A 17920-nucleotide genomic window follows, 5' to 3' on the forward strand; every position below is an offset into this window, starting at 1 on the left:
ATCTGGACCCCCAGGACACAGCCACTGTCGTAAATGTGAGTCAGCTGCCCAGAGTCTGAATTTTGATCACGTGACCCCTGGACAGGCCCCAACGGTTGTTAAACGTGAAAAACGGTCGTAAGTCACCCTTTTTTCAATGCTGTTATAACTTTGAACGGTCACTAAATAAAGAGTTATAAGTAGAGGACTGTCTGTAATTTAGGAAAAACTCTGATCTTCCCTTAACCCTTTGGCCGTAGAGGCGGTCCTCGACTTACAACTGATCGCTTAGTGACCATGCAAAGTTACCAGGTACCCCTGCGGGCTACTTACGACCCGGATTTGAAGTTCTGACGTAGCTTTGTGTGGTCGTTAAGCGAGCACCTTGTTGGCACTCGGCCACCGGCCTCCATTTATGACTACAGATGGCCCTTGACTTACGTTTTATTTAGTGACCGTTCAAAGTTATAACAGCGTTGAAAAAAGGGTGACTTACGACCGTTTTTCACGTTTAACAACCGTTGGGGCCTGTCCAGGGGTCACATGATCAAAATTCAGACTCTGGGCAGCTGACTCACATTTACGACGGTGGCTGTGTCCTGGGGGTCCAGATTCACTTAACGACTGGGTGACTCACTTAACAACTCCAGTGATTCAACAAATGTGCGGCAAGACAAGTCGTAAAATGGGGCAAAACTCATCAATCTCACTTAGTGACGGAAATGTTGGGCTCAAATGCTGTCGTAAGTCAAGGACTATTTGAAGCATCACAAAAGGCATATGAGCACAATTTAGGTTTTTTTTTTTTTTTGTCGGAAACCAATTATTTACTTCCTGTTTCAAACCCCCAAAAAATGCCCATTGCGGACCTTGGATCCATTTAACGACCACAGCGTTCGCTTAGTGACCGTAGAGATTCACTTAATGACTGCCCCCCAAAAATCGTAAAATTAGGTGTGGTCCCGCGGTGACCCACTTAACAACCGGCACGGTTTACAATGATTCCTCCAGGCCTGGTCCGTTACCGTCGTAAGTCGAGGACTTCCCTGAATATTTCCTTAAAAGTTCTCGCAAGCTCTTTATCACTAACATGAAAGGCACAAGTTCCTAGAAAAGGGGGGGGGGACTTCTTGGGTGGGGTTTTTCTCTGCATTGCAGCTGGGCAAGTCGTGTCTGCTCTGGAAAGCCTTGCTTTTGGGGAGGGGCGGTTCCGGGTGCAAGTGGCGGGTTCCCTTTTCCAGCTTGACCCAATATTGCAAAAGTCTTACAACATGAGGGTCATTGCAGTATTTAACGAGGGCACAAAAAAATTGCACTAAACCAGAGTTTACTCTCTTTTTTTCCCAGCCCCCCCCCCGGTGAAAGGGGACAGAGCAGGTTTGTGGGGGGGGGAGGGTGGCCCTTCTCTCCACCCGTTTCGCTGTCTCTTGTAGCCCTTGTCCCAAGGAGGTAACAGAATAACAGAGTTGGAAGGGACCTTGGAGGTCTTCTAGTCCAGCCCCCTGCTCACACAGGAGACCCTAGACCAGGGGTAGGCAACCTGGGCTCTTTTATGACTCATGGACTTCAACTCCCAGAATTCCTCAGCCAGCATGGGGGAACTATGGCCCCCTCATGACTCGTGGACTTCAACTCCCAGAATTCCTGAACCAGCCATGCTGAGGGAAAAGGGAGAGGTTTCCAAGCCGAGCCATGCTGGCTGAAGAATTCTGGGAGTTGAAGTCCACGAGTCATGAAGGGGGCCATAGTTCCCCCATGCTGACTGAGGAATTCTGGGAGTTGAAGTCCACAAGTCATAACAGAGCCAAGGTTGCCTACCCCTAGCCTAGGCCTGTATTTCTCAACCTTAGCCACTCAGAGATGGATGGACTTCAACTCCCAGAATTCCTGAGCCAGCATGGGGGAACTATGGGCCCTTCATGACTTGCGGATTGCAATTCCCAGAATTCCTCAGCCAGCGTAGGGGAACTATGGGCCCTTCATGACTCATGGACTTCAACTCCCAGAATTCCTGAGCCAGCCACGCTGAGGGGAAAGGGAGAGGTTTCCAAGCTGAGCAATGCTGGCTGAGGAATTCTGGGAGTTGAAGTCCACGAGTCATGAAGGGGCCCTAGTTCCCCTATGCTGGCTGAGGAATTCTGGGAGTTGAAGTCCACGAATCATAAAAGAGCCAAGGTTGCCTACCCCTGGTCTGGAGGGATAGAAGTGGGTGGCAGATGTTTCCATTGTCTTCTCCAGTGGTGGGACCTCAAGTGGAGTCCCAGGTCTTCCAGAAGACGGTGAGGAGAAGACAGAAAGTCCTCAGAAGGGCTGAGCCTGGAGGAGAGAAGATGTAGGAGACCTCTCTTCAAAGATCTCAAGATCTTCAAGACTTCTTCGCTGCCCTTCCAGAGAAAAGGACACGGAAGGAGGATTTGAAGATCCACAAAGGTGGATTCCCACAAAACGTCAGGACAGGCTGTCCTGGATGGAGGAGAAAAGAAGGGGACCATCCCTTCTCTGAATTCATTCAAGCATCTCTTTGGGGATGCTTGCATTTGGGCAGTGTGGGGGGTGGTGGACTGGATGACCTTGGTGGTGCCTTCCAACTCTTAAAGTTCCAAGTCTGTTTTTTTTTTCAGTGCAGCTGGATGCAGCAAATGTCATAAGGGTGAGGATTGGTTGTAAGTGGGAGGACCTGCCGTAAGTCACTTTTTTGGGTACCGTTGTAACTCCGAAATGGTCGCTAAACAAATGCTTGTAAGCCGAGGACTATTTTTTTTCCTATCAAATAGCGACTGTCAAATGTTTTTTTTTTTCCCAGCCTTCATTCTGATAAATTAATTTTTTTTTCCCAACCAGGACATCTTCAAAAGGCCTTTTTTTGGGTGGGGGGGGGAGAGAGAAATCAGTTGCCTCTTTGCGCCGAATGTCGCAATCCACTTTGTATCTCCCCCCCAACACACGCACACACACACACACACACATACACACACATACACTCTGTTCTTCTTTTTCTGGTCTTTTTTTTCTTTTGTTTTCTTTTTCTGAATCGCCCGGCCTGGCACGCTCCTATTTCCGCAGGCTGTGTAAACCCTTTGTGTGCCTAAATCCTTAGCCTGCGGGCACGAAGCACACAAGAGACGGTTGCACAATCCCACATTGTCGCACTTAAAAAAAAAAGAAGGCTTAAGACTCGTGGGGGAAGGGGATGCCTGGGTCTTGGACGGCCGCACCCACAAAATTTGGGAAGCGAAAAGGGTTTGGGGTTTTTTTTTTCCCAGAGGGGGGCACTTTTGTTCTTGCAATTCCAGGGGGGACTCCCCCGATTTTTGGGGGGGGGAGAATGAAGGGGTGTCCGACAACCTTGGCCCGGGGCTGTGTTTTCCCAGCTGCCTGCCACTTTCCCACCCACGGGCACCTCTTGCCAAGGGACGTTATCTGGACATGGTGCCCGGGGGTGGATTGACGCGTTCCTGCCAGCCCTTTTGTGTGGGGGGCTGGTCCGGGACGGGCATCCATGTGCAAACAGACACGGCGTTCCCTGAAAGGGCCGGCGGGCACAAGCAGCCTCGTGGGGCGGGGGGGGGGATGGTGCAGGCCAGGGGCTTTCCAAGGGCTTGGCATCCCCTGGCAGAGTGAGGGGGGCATGGTAAGGTATGTTGGTGGCATGCAGCAGTTTTGTTTTTTTTCTCCTTATGGGCAGATTTGGAAGTTTATGGAGTAGTCACCATGCTGAGATAAACGGCTGGTGGATTTCCTTTCTCCCTTTTCTTCTTTCTTCTGCCATTCCCTCCTTTCTTCTCCGTTTCTCTCCCCCCCCCATTTCTTCACTTCCACCATCCCTACTTCTCTTCCTCCAGGACCATCCATTCTCCTCCTCCTGCTCCTCCTCTTGCTCCTTCGCCACCAGCATTCCTTCCTCCTCCTCCGTTTCCTCCCCTTCTTCCTTCTGGTTGTCTTCTCCTCTTCCTCCTTCTCCTTCTCGTGTTCCTTTTCCTTCCTCTGGTTTTCCTTTTCCTTCTCCTCTACCTTTTCTTTTACCTTCTCCCTCCTTCCCTCCCTCCCTTTCTTTCTTCTTTGTTCCTATTTCATTCCTTCCTCCAAACCTCCTTCCTTCCTTCCTTCCTCCTTCTTTCCTTCCTTCTTTCCTTCCTTCTTCCCTCTTTCTTTCCCTTCTCCCTCCCTCTCTCCCTTCCTTCTCTCCCTCCCTGCCTCATTCCTTCTTTTCTTCTTCCCTCTTTCCTTCCCTCCTCCATCTCCCTCCCTCCCTCCCTCAAATGGATTTCCAATTGTCTAGCCAACTGTGGCAGCTTCTCGGGGTGGGGGTTGTCAAATCCTGGTTTAATCTAAGGAACGAGACCAGGATTGGGAACCATTTCTGCCCTCCAGCTGTCTGATAGATAGATAGATGATAGATAGATAGATAGATAGATAGATAGACAGACAGACAGACAGACAGACAGACAGACAGACAGACAGACAGAGATGAGAGACAGACAGACAGACAGACAGACAGATGATAGATGAGAGAGATAGAGATAGATAGATAGATGGATAGATAGACAGATAGATAAATAGATGATATCTGCACTCTACACCCTGCAAGCAATAGGAAGATATTCAGGAAGTCCTCAACTTACAACTGTCCGCTTAGTGACCGTTCAAAGATACAATGGCACTGAAAAAAAGGGACTTGTGATCCTTTTTCATACTTAACGACCGTTGCAGCCTCCGCCGTGGTCAGGTGTTTAAAATTCAGACACTCTTGGCCACTGACTTGTATTCATGACAGTCGCGGCGTCCCCGGCACGATGTGATTCCGCTTTGGCAACCTTCCCCACAAGCCAAGTCAAGGGGGAAGCCGCATTCACTTAATGACCGTGTGACTGGCTGAACATCTGCAGTGACTCGCTTAACAACCGTGGCGAGCAAGGTCGTAAAATGGGGCAAAAGTCACTTAAAAAATCTCACTTAGCCAGAGAAAGTTGAGGCTATAATAATAATAATAATAATAGTAGTAGTAGTAGTAGTAGTAGTAGTAGTGATGATAATCAATGATAATAATATGAATGATGATGATGATGATAATATAAATGATGATGATAATGATAATGATAATAATGATGATAATAATGATAGTGATGATGATTATAATGATAATGATAATATGAATGATGATAATGATGATAATGATAATAAAAGAATGATGATGATAATAATGATGACGATGATAATGATAATGATAATAATAATGATGATAATGATGATGATAATAATGATAATAATAATCAGCGCCAACCAATTTGAATGTTCAGTTGACTGAGGTTCATGTCTAATGAATAAAAGATAATAATAACATAATGATGATAATGATAATAATAACAATAGAACTGGAAGGGGCCTTGGAGGTCATCTAGTCCAACCCCCTGCTCAGGCAGGAAACCCTGTCCCATTTCAGACAAAGGGCTGTCCGGTCTCTTCTAAAGAGCCTGCAGGGATGGAGCATTCACATTGTGGTCATAACCCCAGGGCTACCTGTATTTGGGCATCCGGGGTGCGGATACGAATTCTGCATGGTGCAAACAAGGCTGGTGTGGGGAGTGGGGCTCAGCTCCTCAGCCGGCCTTGAAATTTCACCCCCCACTTTTGTTTTACCCCCTCTGGGCACAGTACTCGACCGAACTGAAGAAGCTCTACTGCCAGATCGCCAAGACCTGCCCCATCCAGATCAAGGTCATGACCCCCCCGCCCCAGGGGGCCGTCATCCGAGCCATGCCCGTCTACAAGAAGGCCGAACACGTCACCGAGGTGGTCAAGCGCTGCCCGAACCACGAACTCAGCCGGGAATTCAACGAAGGTGAGTCCGCCGAAGACGGGGCTGCGAGGGTTTGGGGGCGGGAAGGTCTGCAATATGGAAGGGGCCCTGGAGGTCATCTAGTCCACTCCCAGTGCTGAAGCAGGGGACCCTAGGAGAGTAGTAGGCAACGGAATACCATTTTAATGTATGCTGATTAAAGTACATTTAAAGTGACAATAAAGTTTTTATTCTACTCTATCCTATCCTGTCCTGTCCTGTCCTGTCCTATTCTATTCTATTCTATTCTATTCTATTCTATTCTATTCTATTCTATTCTATTCTATTCTATTCTATTCTATTCTATTCCTTATTCTATTCTATTCTATTCCTTATTCTACTCTATTCTATTCCATTCCATATTTTCTAGTCTAGTCTAGTCTATTCCATTCCATTCCATTCCATTCCATTCCATATTTATTCTATTCTATTCTATTCTATTCTATTCTATTCTATTCTATATTTATTCTATCCTTTATTCTATCTGTTCACTCAGTGACCATTCAAAATTACAATGTCACTGGAAAAAAAATGACTGGATCTCTTTCCTTCCTTCCTTCCTTCCTTCCTTCCTTCCTTCCTTCCTTCCTTCCTTCCTTCCTTCCTTCCTTCCTTCCTTCCTTCCTTCCTTCCTTCCTTCCTTCCTTCTCTTTCCCTTTCTCTCTTTCCTTATTTATTAAATTTTATTTTATTTTTTAAATTTGTTTGCTGCCCACCTTGCTGCATATTAAAAAAAAAAATTGGAAGTGTATTTGCGAAGGTTGCAGTGTCTCACAGTCAACACAGTCCACTTAATGACCGCAGCAATAAAAGGTCACACAGTGATAATGGACATTATCATCTCAGTTGCGGTCGTACATCAAGGATCGCCTGTGTTTCCCGTATTTCAGTTTGGAGATGGGCCGAGCGTCTTCAAGCAAAGTTTGCCAAAAATGTGGAACCTTCCTCAAAGTGAACCTACGCCCGTGTCCAGTTCAAAGAGCTTTGCAAAAAAAACATAAATAAATAGGAGAATATTGAATGTTAGAATGGTGACCGTCTGCTTTTTCCCAGGCCAAATTGCTCCTCCCAGCCATCTCATCCGAGTGGAAGGCAACAGCCACGCGCAGTACGTGGAAGACCCCATCACCGGAAGGCAGAGTGTCCTGGTCCCTTACGAACCACCCCAGGTGAGCTGGGAGGGCAGGCGGGGGGGGGGGAGGCCGTCCGAGGGGTCCTCCAGATCTTTTCAGGCGAGGAAGATGAAGTCCACCAGGTCCAGTTAAGCTGATTTATTGCTAAAAGCCTCTGCCCAGGCGTCTCTTCAGCCAACCCCACTGAGCACTTGCTGAGAGTTAAATAAAAGTCGGCAGAATTCGAGGGAGTTTGGACTTTGTTTGCTTGTGGCTACGTAGGGATTCCAGGCTGATTCCTCTTTTGACTCCATCTCCAAGTTCTGCCACGACTCCTACAGATCTCATTCCCCATCTCCCTCCTCCCTCTCTCCTTCCTTCCTTCCTTCCTTCCTCTTGTTCCTCCCTCCCTCCCTCCTTCCCTTCCTCCTCCTCCTTTCCTTCCTTTTTCCCTCCCTCCCTCCTCCTTCCCCTTTCTTTCTTTCTTTCTTTCTTTCTTTCTTTCCTTCCTTCCTTCCTTCCTTCCTTCCTTCTTTCCTCTTGTTCCTCTCTCCCTTCTTCCTTCCTTTTCTCCCCCTTTCCTTTTTCCCTCCCTCCCTCCTTCTGCTTCCTTTCTTTCTCTTTCTCTTTCTTTCTTTCTTTCTTTCTTTCTTTCTTTCTTTCTTTCTTTCTCCTTCCTTCCTTCCTTCCTTCCTTCATTCCTCCTCATTCTATTTCCTCCTTTCCCTCCTTCCCTGCCTTCTTTTCCTTCTCATTCCATTACTTCCCTTTCCTCCTTCTCCTCTTTCCTTCCTTCCTCCTCATTCCATTTCTTCCTTTCTCCCTCCTCCTTCTTTCCTTCCTTCCTGCCTTTCTTCCTCCTCATTCCATTTCTTCCTTTCTCATGGCTAGTTGCTAAAAAAAAAAATATTGTATTTTATTTTTAAAGTACCATGCCTTGTTTTTAAGTGTCTGAAGCACATCTGAGCAGAAAAACAAAATGGAGCATTTGGGACAAAGCGGGGCCTCCTTCAAATTTATTTATTTATTTAATTTTATTTAAATGCCGCCCAGTCCCAAGGCAAAGGCAGAAGACTAAAATCCGTGTGTATTTATACACACATTTATTTATTTTTTTAACCAGAAAGTCAATTCCATGAAAAGCTTAGTCTGAAATGAGCCAAAGAGCTAGGCTCTCACTGCAGGCTTGCAATCCCAAAAGTCCAGCTGAGAAGATTTTAAATAATCTCCAGAGATAAGTTCAAAGTCGGGAGATAAAACAGGAAAATAGAGAGAGAGATTTTACCCCTGCGCTTGGAAAGAAGATGCTTCTCTGTTGCAGTTGCTGTGATTTTGCAGAAATTCCCACTTTCCTAATCTCGGCCAATGCCGAATTAACAAATCAGGAAGAAGCCTCTGCATTGTAAAGTTTCAAATTTGCTGCTAGTCCTTATTGTGCTAGCCAAAACAGGGGACCTGGTTAGGTGCAAAGCAGCGAAAGAGAGGATAAAGCATCCAGGAAAACAGGATGCTTTGTGATTGTGTGTGTGTGTGACTATGTGTGTGCAGCTTGGTTAGCTGCAAGACAGCGAAAGAGGGGGTAAAACATCCAGGAAAGCAGGATAGTGTCTCTTTGTGATTGTGTGTGTTTGTGTGTGTGTGCAACTTGGTTAGCTGCAAGACAGCGAAAGAGAGGATAAAGCATCCAGGAAAGCAGGATAGTGTCTCTTTGTGATTGTGTGTGTTTGTGTGTGTGTGCAACTTGGTTAGCTGCAAGACAGCAAAAGAGAGGGTAAAACATCCAGGAAAGTAGGTTAGTGTCTCTTTGTGATTGTGTGTGTGTGAGCGTGTGTGTGTGCAACTTGGTTAGCTGCAAGGCAACGAAAGAGAGGGTAAAACATCCAGGAAAGCAGGTTAGTGTCTCTTTGTGTATGTGTGAGTGTGTGTATGTGCAACTTGGTTAACTGCAAGGCAACGAAAGAGAGGGTAAAACATCCAGGAAAGCAGGATAGTGTCTCTTTGTCATTGTGTGTGTATGTGTGTGTGTGTTTGTGGGACCTGGTTAGCTGGAAGACAGCGAGAAAGAGGATAAAACTTGCAGGAAAGCAGGATAGCATCTCTTTGTGTGTGTGTGTTTGTGTGTCTCTGTGTGTGCAGAAATAAACCCCCTACTATCTTTTGTGTGGTATCAGCAGTCGCAACACCCAGCAATTAGACAGGACCTACAGCTGAGATTCTTAGGTAACTCATATTCAGCCCAAACACTTCCTCTTTTCTCCCTCTCTTTCCTGCAAAACCAGGTTGGCACCGAATTCACAACCGTCCTCTACAATTTCATGTGCAACAGTAGTTGCGTCGGCGGCATGAACAGACGCCCCATCCTCATCATTGTGACGCTGGAAGCCAGAGAGTAAGTCCGTCGCGACGGCAGGAAATCTGAAAAAAAAAAAAAAAACTCAGGAGCACTGGGAAACTGGCATGTACTCGCGACGGTTGCCGTGTCTCCCGGGGTCACGTGACCCTCCCCCCCCCTTTTGCGACTTTCCTGGCAAGCCGAGCCAAAGATCCATTCAACAAGCATGATGCTCATGTAACAACGTGCAGCGATTCACTTAACAACTGGGGCAAAGCTCACTTCGTAACCATCTCGGTTAGCAACGGGAATTTTGGGCTCCGTTGTAAGTCAAGGACTCCCTGGATTAGTGCCCGGCTGCTCTGGGGGGGGGGCGAGTTCGCAGCACGTGGTCAAAGCCGGGCACCCCATGAACCCGTTTTGAGCATCGCGTGCTCCCTGCTTTCATTCTGGCTGGATTCACATAACAGGGTAAACTCAGGTTAACCGAGCAGAGATGCTGGTGTTTAAAATGTACAGGTGGTCCTTGAGTTACGGCAGGATTCAAACTTATGACAAATTCCCCCCCCAAAAGTTACACACCTGGTTCGGATGGCTGCCCCCCCTCCCTTTCCTGCATTTACACTTGTCTGTGGCGTCCCGCAGTTTGTGCGGCACACACAATTTGCTGTATTTCCCCCCCCCCCAAAATGGAGTGTTTACTTCCAGTTTGGGGGACAAAGCGCCCCGTAGGAAACAGTGGATTTGCTTAACAACCGCCATGTTCGCTTAACGACCCTGGCACTCACTGAATGACTGATGTTTGCTTAACCACCCTAGCGTTTGCCACAAGAAGAGATTGTAAAACTGGGTCGGTCACGTGGGTGACCTGCTTAACGACCGTCGCGACTTAAGTCGTGGTTGTAAGCCGAGGACCAACTGTATAAAGGCCTCTCCTGGGTGAATCCACCTCGGTCTGATCTGCTTCCTGCAACGTACAACTTGGCTTTCTCGCAAAACGCCCTAACTTGAAAATTCCCACGCCCGTCAATAGCAACCAGGGTTAATTCGTGGTTTGGAGCTGGCCTGGCCAGGTGACCCATATTTGTGCTTGAGTCATTCCTATAGAGATGGCTACCTAGTCTCAAGGGGCTGATGGGTTTTGTTTACTTCACCCCACAGCGGACAAGTCCTCGGCCGCCGATGCTTTGAGGCTCGGATCTGCGCCTGCCCAGGCCGGGATCGCAAAGCGGACGAAGACAGCATTCGGAAACAACAGGTCTCCGATGGCACAAAGAACGGTGATGGTACGAAGCGCCGTAAGTAGCACAGGAGCAGCCGCCTTCACAACAGCGTTTCTCAAAGCTGGCCCCTTGAAGATGGGTGGACTACAACTCCCAGAATTCCTTGGCACTGAATGCACTCCTTTTGATGTGTATATCTCAACTGTGATCTGCTTACTCTCTTATAATCCCTTTCTCTGCAATCTCTCCCGTCTAGCAGACGGGAGAAAGGAAAAAAAAAAAAAAAACAGGCGTAGCTGGCTAGGGAATTGTGGGAGTTGAAGTCCACCCATCTTCAAGGGGCCAGCTTTGAAATACACTGATTTAGGAGAAGGTCAGCTTTTGACTTGGTTAAGCAGATTTCACTAACCTGGTTTATGTCTACCTCACAACCCCAAGAAACGCCGTTATCCACAGGCTTTGGGGCTGGTTCACAGGACCTGCTTGACCAAGTCAGGCTGCAGTTCTGCCTGGCTAAATGTTTCTTGGCTGACCTCCTTCTCCGTTTGAGTTGCTGGTGGTCCATCCGGTGCGTTTTGCCAAAAGTGGATTGCAAAGCCATTCCCTAACCAAGTTAAGCGTGTGTGTGAATGCACCCTCGCTTGTCGGCCCGACGGGAGGTAGAAGGCCCACACCCAGCCCGAACTTGTAGAATTGTGTGGAACAAGCAACAATGAACCGGAGTGAAATGCTGAATGATAACAGCATCAATCAGGAGGCAACGTAAACAATTCCATCGCCCTGCTTATAACAGAGCCAACTTCCTTATCAGAAGAAAAATAAATAAATAAATACCTGTGGTTTGAAATGGACTTTAAAAAAAAAAAAAAGCTACGGTGTTCATTAAGCCTGACAAATGTTTAATGGAGCCTCCATTGGTCAGGGCAGTCTACCTCTTATTAATAGTGACTAGATAATTTCCATCTTTCTGGGTTTCGAAATGGACTTAAAAAAAAAAAAAGATACGGTGTTCATTAAGCCCGACACATGTCTAATGGAGCCTCCATTGGTCAGGGCAGTCTACCTTTTATTACCAGTGACTAGATAATTTCCACCTTTCTGGGTTTTGAAATGGGCTTAGAAAAAGAAAAAACAAGCTATGGTGTCGGTTAGGCCTGACAGACATTAATAGAGCCTCCATCGGTCAGGGCAGTCTTATCTCTTTATTACTACCGGCTGGGCAATTTCTATCTTTCCAGGTTTTAAAATGGACTTTAAACAACAACAAAAAAAAACAAGCTACCTCCATGTCAAATAGGGCTGACAGATGTTAATGGAGCCTCCATTGAACAGAGCAGTCTACCACTTATTACCGCTGGCTGAAATAATTTCCATCTTTTCCGGGTTTCCCCGAAAGCTTCTAGCGGGTGAAAGGAGAGGCAAAGAGATGTGTTTCAGGGTGGAAGAAATACAGGCAGTCCTCCAATTACGACCGATTGCTTCGAAGTTATGACCGACCTCCTACCCAAAGGCACTGAGGACCTGGTTCTGGAGTCCTGACGGCCACCCCCAGCTCAGTCACATGACCACATTTTGGGCACTTGGCAACCAGCCCCCCCCTCCATTTATAGCTGATCCCAGCATCCCGCGGTCACGTGACCCTGATTTACGTTTTTTTGGGGGGAAACTGGCCTTTCCTTCCCATTTTTGGCCAGAACACCCAATAGCTAACAGTAGATTTGCTTAACAATCGCCGTGTTCGCTTAATGACTGCTGCAAAAAAAAGGTCGTAAAATCAGGATAGTCACGGTTTGACCTGCTTTACAACTATCTCGACTTACGACCATAATGGGCAGGCTCCATTGTGGTCGTAAGTTGAGGGCTACCTGTAAGGATTTGGTGATCTAGTGCAGGGGTCTCCAAACTTTAAGACTTGTGGAGTTCAATTCCCAGATTTTCCCAGCCAGCTATGCATTCCTTTTGATGTGTATACCCCCATTGTGGGTGGCTTATTCTCTTGCAAATCCCTTTCTCTGCAATCTCTCCACTCCAGAGGATAGGAAAAAAAAAACCAAGTCTGGCTGGTTGGGGAATTCTGGGAGCTGAAGTCCAAAATTCTTAAAAGTGGCCAAGTTTGGAAACCTCGGATCTAGTGGCTGCCAACATTGGCAACCAGGTGGAACAGTTTTACTTTCACCTTGCTGGGAGTTGATTTCTGAGGAAGGGCTGGAATCCACGTGGCAACGGCGAGGAAGTTGGACCAAGCCACCCATCTGCCAAGCCCTGGTGGGTTGTCCCTTTGTTTCCAGAAATCTTCTCCATAAGCTCCTCCAGCTGGGATCTGGTGTTGTAGAGAAGCCTGAAGCATCTTGAGTCTTGGAGAAGGTCCTCCATCTGGGTCAAGATGACTTCCTCTTTCCTGATGGACCCTTCAGTTGGCCAAGAACTTCTCTTGGTGGGCCTCCATGCTCTTGTTCTTTTCTAGAGTCTTGGAGAAGGTGCTCCATCTGGGTCAAGATGACTTCCTCTTTCCTGATGGACACTTCAGTTGGCCAAGAACTTCTCTTGGTGGGCCTCCAGGCTCTTGTTCTTTTCTAGAGTCTTGGAGAAGGTGCTCCATCTGGGTCAAGATGACTTCCTCTTTCCTGATGGACACTTCAGTTGGCCAAGAACTTCTCTTGGTGGGCCTCCATGCTCTTGTTCTTTTCTAGAGTCTTGGAGAAGGTGCTCCATCTGGGTCAAGATGACTTCCTCTTTCCTGATGGACACTTCAGTTGGCCAAGAACTTCTCTTGGTGGGCCTCCATGCTCTTGTTCTTTTCTAGAGTCTTGGAGAAGGTGCTCCATCTGGGTCAAGATGACTTCCTCTTTCCTGATGGATCCTTCAGTTGGCCAAGATCTTCTCTTGGTGGGCCTCCACGCTCTTGTTCGTTTCTAGCTTCAGACGTGGGCTCCGAATTGCAACAGTTTCCACGAATTGAGATGTCAAGTTGACTTTCCCTTGAGGCTGTTGGGTCACTTCCTTCTTTTTTCTCCTCGTCGGCAGCTTTCCGGCAGAGCACGCACAGCATCCAGATGACCTCGGTCAAGAAAAGACGCAACCCAGACGATGAACTCCTCTATCTCCCGGTAAGTAGGACCAGGACTTGTGTAAAAACGTGAAGGTGCTCACTTCCCTTTGGTTGGGAAGACGACACCTTGAGGTTGTTTGGGCACCAGCAAAGCAAAGAGAGCCGTTAGAAGTTGTGAGAACTTCTCTTGTGCTTCTCTTTGTGTCCAGAATCTAGGAAGGTTGGAAGCCCCTTCCATGCACAGGGTCTCCAGAACATGGCATACCCCTTTTCTGACTGGAGACTTTGAAGGGAGGAAGGAATGAGGACTAGAGATTTGGGCTACATGCTCAAAATGTGGTGTCTCCTGAGTTTTTGGACACGTTGAGCTAAACTCTTCTCCTCTCAGGAGCTAATCAGGGCCAGATCTGGTGAGATTTTGGATGGGAGACAAGCAGTGGCACTTATACACCGCTCCACTGTGCTTTAGAGCTCTCTCTAAGTGGTTTACAGGGTCAGCATGTTGGCCCTCTCCCCCCCAACAATCTGGGTCCCCAACCATCTGGAAATCTCATGGCTATGTTGAGGGAGTCTAAAGAACATCCTTGGAGAAGGCAGGAGAGGACAATTTCCACAGGAGCAGCAAAAAGACGACGTAGATGTAGACGTGAGGTCCCCAGACTGAAAGATAGTTCATCTGTTGAAGGTCCTTTTGCATAGAAAAAGAATATTTTGCATTCAGAGTTGAACTGTGGGGTCCTGGGTGCTCTCTGAGCACATGGGTGGTTTCCTTGGTGGACGTTTCATGACCCAACTAGATAACATCATCAGGGCTAGAAGGGAGTGGGGTTTGTGGAGAGGTGGTGGTGGTGGAGGAGGAGGAGGAGGAGGAGGAGGAGGAGGAGAACTATGGGGTCCTTGGTGCTCTCTGAGCTTGGTAGTCTTCTTGCAGATGTTTCATGGACCAGCTAAAAAGCATGAGTGCTAGAAGGGAGGGGGGCTTGCAGAGAGGAGGAGGAGAAGAGAAAGAAAGAAAAGGAAGGAAGGAAGGAAGGAAGAAAGAAAGAAAGAAAGAAAAAGAAAGAAAGAAAGAAGAGAAAGGAAGAAAAGAAAGAAGGAAGGAAGGAAGAAAGAAAGGAAGAAAAGAAAGAAGGAAGGAAGGAAGGATTGTGGGGTCCTGGGTGCTCTCTGAGCTGGGTGGTTTTCTTGCAGACGTTTTGTGACCCAACTAGGTAACTTCATCAGTGCCAGAAGGGAGGGGGGCTTGTGGAGAGGAGGAGGAGAAGAGAAAGAAAGAGAAAAAAAGGAAAGGAAAGGAAAGGAAAGGAAAGGAAAGGAAGGAAGGAAGGAAGGAAGGAAGGAAGGAAGGAAGGAAGGAAGGAAGGAAGGAAGGAAGGAAGGACTGTGGGGTCCCTGGTGCTAGAGAGCTTGGTGGCTTTCTTGCAGACATTTCATGACCCAACCAGGTAACATCATCAGTGCTAGAATGGAATGAGGTGTGTGGAGAAGAGGAGGAGGAGGGAGGAAAGAAGGAGGAGGAGGAGGTGGACGATGACAACTGTGGGGTCCTGGCTGCTCTCTCTGAGCTGGGTGGCTTTCTTGCAGACCTTTCATGACCCTACAAGGGAAGTGTTTCTCAACCTTGACCATTTGAAGGCATGTGGACTTCAACTCCCAGAATTCCACAGCCAGCAACGCTGGCTGTGGAATTCTGGGAGTTGAAGTCCACATGCCTTCAAATGGTCAAGGTTGAGAAACACTGCTACAAGGGAACAACCTCAGTAGAGGACATCGGTCTTGGTGTCTTCCATCAGTTCCTCCCTCAGGAACTGGAGGGACCCCAAGCTGGAGAAGCCGTGGTCAGGAAGTGGGTTCCGGACACGGCGCTGGTGTCTCCTGCCCTGGGGTCCTCATCCCTGCCTTCCCCCCTCCTCTTGGCTCAGGTCCGAGGCCGGGAGACCTACGAGATGCTGCTGAAGATTAAGGAGTCTCTGGAGCTCATGCAGTTCCTCCCCCAGCACACGATCGAGACCTACCGACAGCAGCAGCAGCAGCAACAGCAACACCAGCACTTGCTGCAGAAACAGTGAGTCCGCCCGTTGTGCGACTTTTCGGCCTGCGCCAGCCCTGCACGAGGGCCTCCCTTCCCTTACTAGCAGTGCTTGCCGCAATGCGTTGGTTGTTAGGGAGGTGGTCGTCTTTCCCGGAAGAGAGAGAGGGGTAGGCCACCTGGGCTCTTTTAGGACTGGTGGACTTCAACTCCCAGAATTCCTCAGCCAGCCTGGCTCAGCTTGGAAACCTCTCCCTTTCCCCTCAGCATGGCTGGCTCAGGAATTCTGGGAGTTGAACTCCACGAGTCATGAAGAGGCCATAGTTCCCCCATGCTGGCTGAGGAATTCTGGGAGTTGAACTCCACCAGTCATGAGGGGGCCATAGTTCCCCCATGCTGGCTGGGGAATTCTGGGAGTTGAAGTCCACCAGTCATGAAGGAGCCATAGTTCTCCCATGCAGGCTGAGGAATTCTGGGAGTTGAAGTCCGCAAGTTATGAAGGGGCAATATTTCCCCCATGCTGGCTCAGGAATTCTGTGAGTTGAAGTCCACGAGTCATAAAAGAGCCAAGGTTGCCTACCCCTGGGCTAGGAGGTCCCACTTGCCTTGGTTTGGGGTGTGTGTGTGTGTGTGGCTGAGACCCTGTGAGGTCATGTAGACACATGCTGGTAGGAAAACGGGGAGGAAACCTTTCAACAGTGGAGTCTTCGTCTCCAGTCTGAAGAAATAAGCCATTTTTTCCAGCATTGGTTGAGGGGAGACTAACAGAGCTAGAAGGGACCTTGGAGGTCATCTAGTCCAACCCCCTGCTCAGGCAGGAACCCTACACCATTTCAGACAAATGGCTGTCCAGTCTCTTCTTAAAACCCTCCAGTGTTGGAGCATTTACTGCTTCTGGAGGCAAGCTGTTCCACTGGTTAATTGTTCTCACTGTCAGGAAGTTTCTCCTTCGTTCGAGGTTGCTTTTCTCCTTGATGAGTTTCCATCCGTTGCTTCTTGTCCTGCCTTCAGGCGCTTTGGAGAACAGCTTGGCTCCCTCTTCTTTGGGGCAGCCCCTGAGATATTGGAACACTGCTATCATGTCACCCCTGGTCCTTCTCGTCATTAAATGAGACGTACCCAATTCCAGCAACCGTTCCTTGTGTGTTTTAGCCTCCAGTCCCCTGATCATCTTGGTTGCTCTTCTCTCATGTACGAAATGCTGCAACTCGCAAATGAGAAAAAATGGTCATAAATCACTTTTTTCAATGTCGTAACTTCAGTATTAAACTGTCATAAGTCAAGGACTATCTGTGTACCCACACCCACACACACATACACATGGTACGCTACCAGATGGGAAAAAGATGTGGATCTGAACGTGGGCGTGTGTCGCAAGGCCTGGAGAGCTGGGTTTGACAGGGAAATTGAATGATTGCACTTACACATAAAAGGTGAAAAACTAGAGGAAGTAGAAGCATTTGTGTACCTTGTGGTTTGCTCACAGCCTGATTCACCTTGGTGGCCAGCTGCACATTCCTTGCTTATCAGTTCCCAGAAGACTGGACCCGGAGCCTGGGATTCACAGGCCATGCAAAAGTCTCAGCCCCGGAAACCTAGGAGATAAATTAGATTCTAGCCTCCTTCCCCACCCCATCTATCCATAAAATATAATAATAATAATAAAGTTGGAAGGGACCTTGGAGGTCATTTAGTCCAACCCCCTGCTCAGGCAGGAAACCCTATACCATTTCGGACAAATGGCTGTCCAGTCTCTTCTTAAAAATGTCCAGTGTTGGAGCATTCACAGCTTCTGGAGGCAGGGGGTTCCACTGGTTAATTGTTCTCACTGTCAGGAAGTTTCTCCTTAGTTCTAGGTTGCTTCTCTCTTTGATGAGTTTTCATCCGTTGCTTCTTGTCCTGCCTTCAGGCGCTTTGGAGAATAGCTTGACTTCCTCTTCTTTGGGGCAGCCCCTGAGATACTGGAATGCTGCTATCCTGTCCCCCCTCGTCCTTCTCTTCGTTAAACTAGACATACCCAATTCCAGCAACTGTTCCTTGTATGTTTTAGCCTCCAGTCCCCTAATCATCTTTGTTGCTCTTCTCTGGACTCTTTCTAGAGTCTCAACATCTTTTTTACAGCGCGGTGGCCAAAATGGATGCAGTATTCCAAGTGTGGCCTTACCAAGGCCTTGTAAAGTGGTATTAACTCTTCACGTGATCTTGATTCTCTCCCTCTGTTAATGCAGCCCAGCACTGTGTTGGCCTTTTGGGCAGCTGCAGCACACGGCTGGCTCCTATTTAGGTGATTGTCCACTAGGACTCCGAAGTCCCTCTCACAGTTGCTACTCTTGAGCAAGGTACCCCCTATCCTGTACCTG

At 48.0% G+C, this 17920-nt stretch overlaps 1 protein-coding gene across 5 annotated transcripts in view; it reads left to right on the forward strand.

The window, feature by feature from the left end:
- The window catches only part of TP63 (tumor protein p63), a 160648-nt gene that overhangs the window by 120427 nt on the left and 22301 nt on the right, over positions 1–17920 (forward strand). For 4 of the 5 annotated variants that reach the window (XM_039369088.1, XM_039369093.1, XM_039369090.1 and 1 more), the window contains 6 exons: positions 5632–5818; positions 6869–6984; positions 9207–9316; positions 10421–10557; positions 13507–13589; positions 15454–15596. In XM_039369088.1, the coding sequence (XP_039225022.1) occupies positions 5632–5818; positions 6869–6984; positions 9207–9316; positions 10421–10557; positions 13507–13589; positions 15454–15596 (776 nt within the window). The remainder of the gene's footprint in view (positions 1–5631; positions 5819–6868; positions 6985–9206; positions 9317–10420; positions 10558–13506; positions 13590–15453; positions 15597–17920) is intronic. The other variant, XM_039369089.1, reaches the window with a different exon arrangement.

This window comes from Crotalus tigris, unplaced genomic scaffold, assembly GCF_016545835.1.
Source record: "Crotalus tigris isolate CLP2741 ecotype Arizona unplaced genomic scaffold, ASM1654583v1 scf7180000020968.1038771, whole genome shotgun sequence".
Classification (NCBI taxonomy): Eukaryota; Metazoa; Chordata; class Lepidosauria; order Squamata; family Viperidae; genus Crotalus; species Crotalus tigris.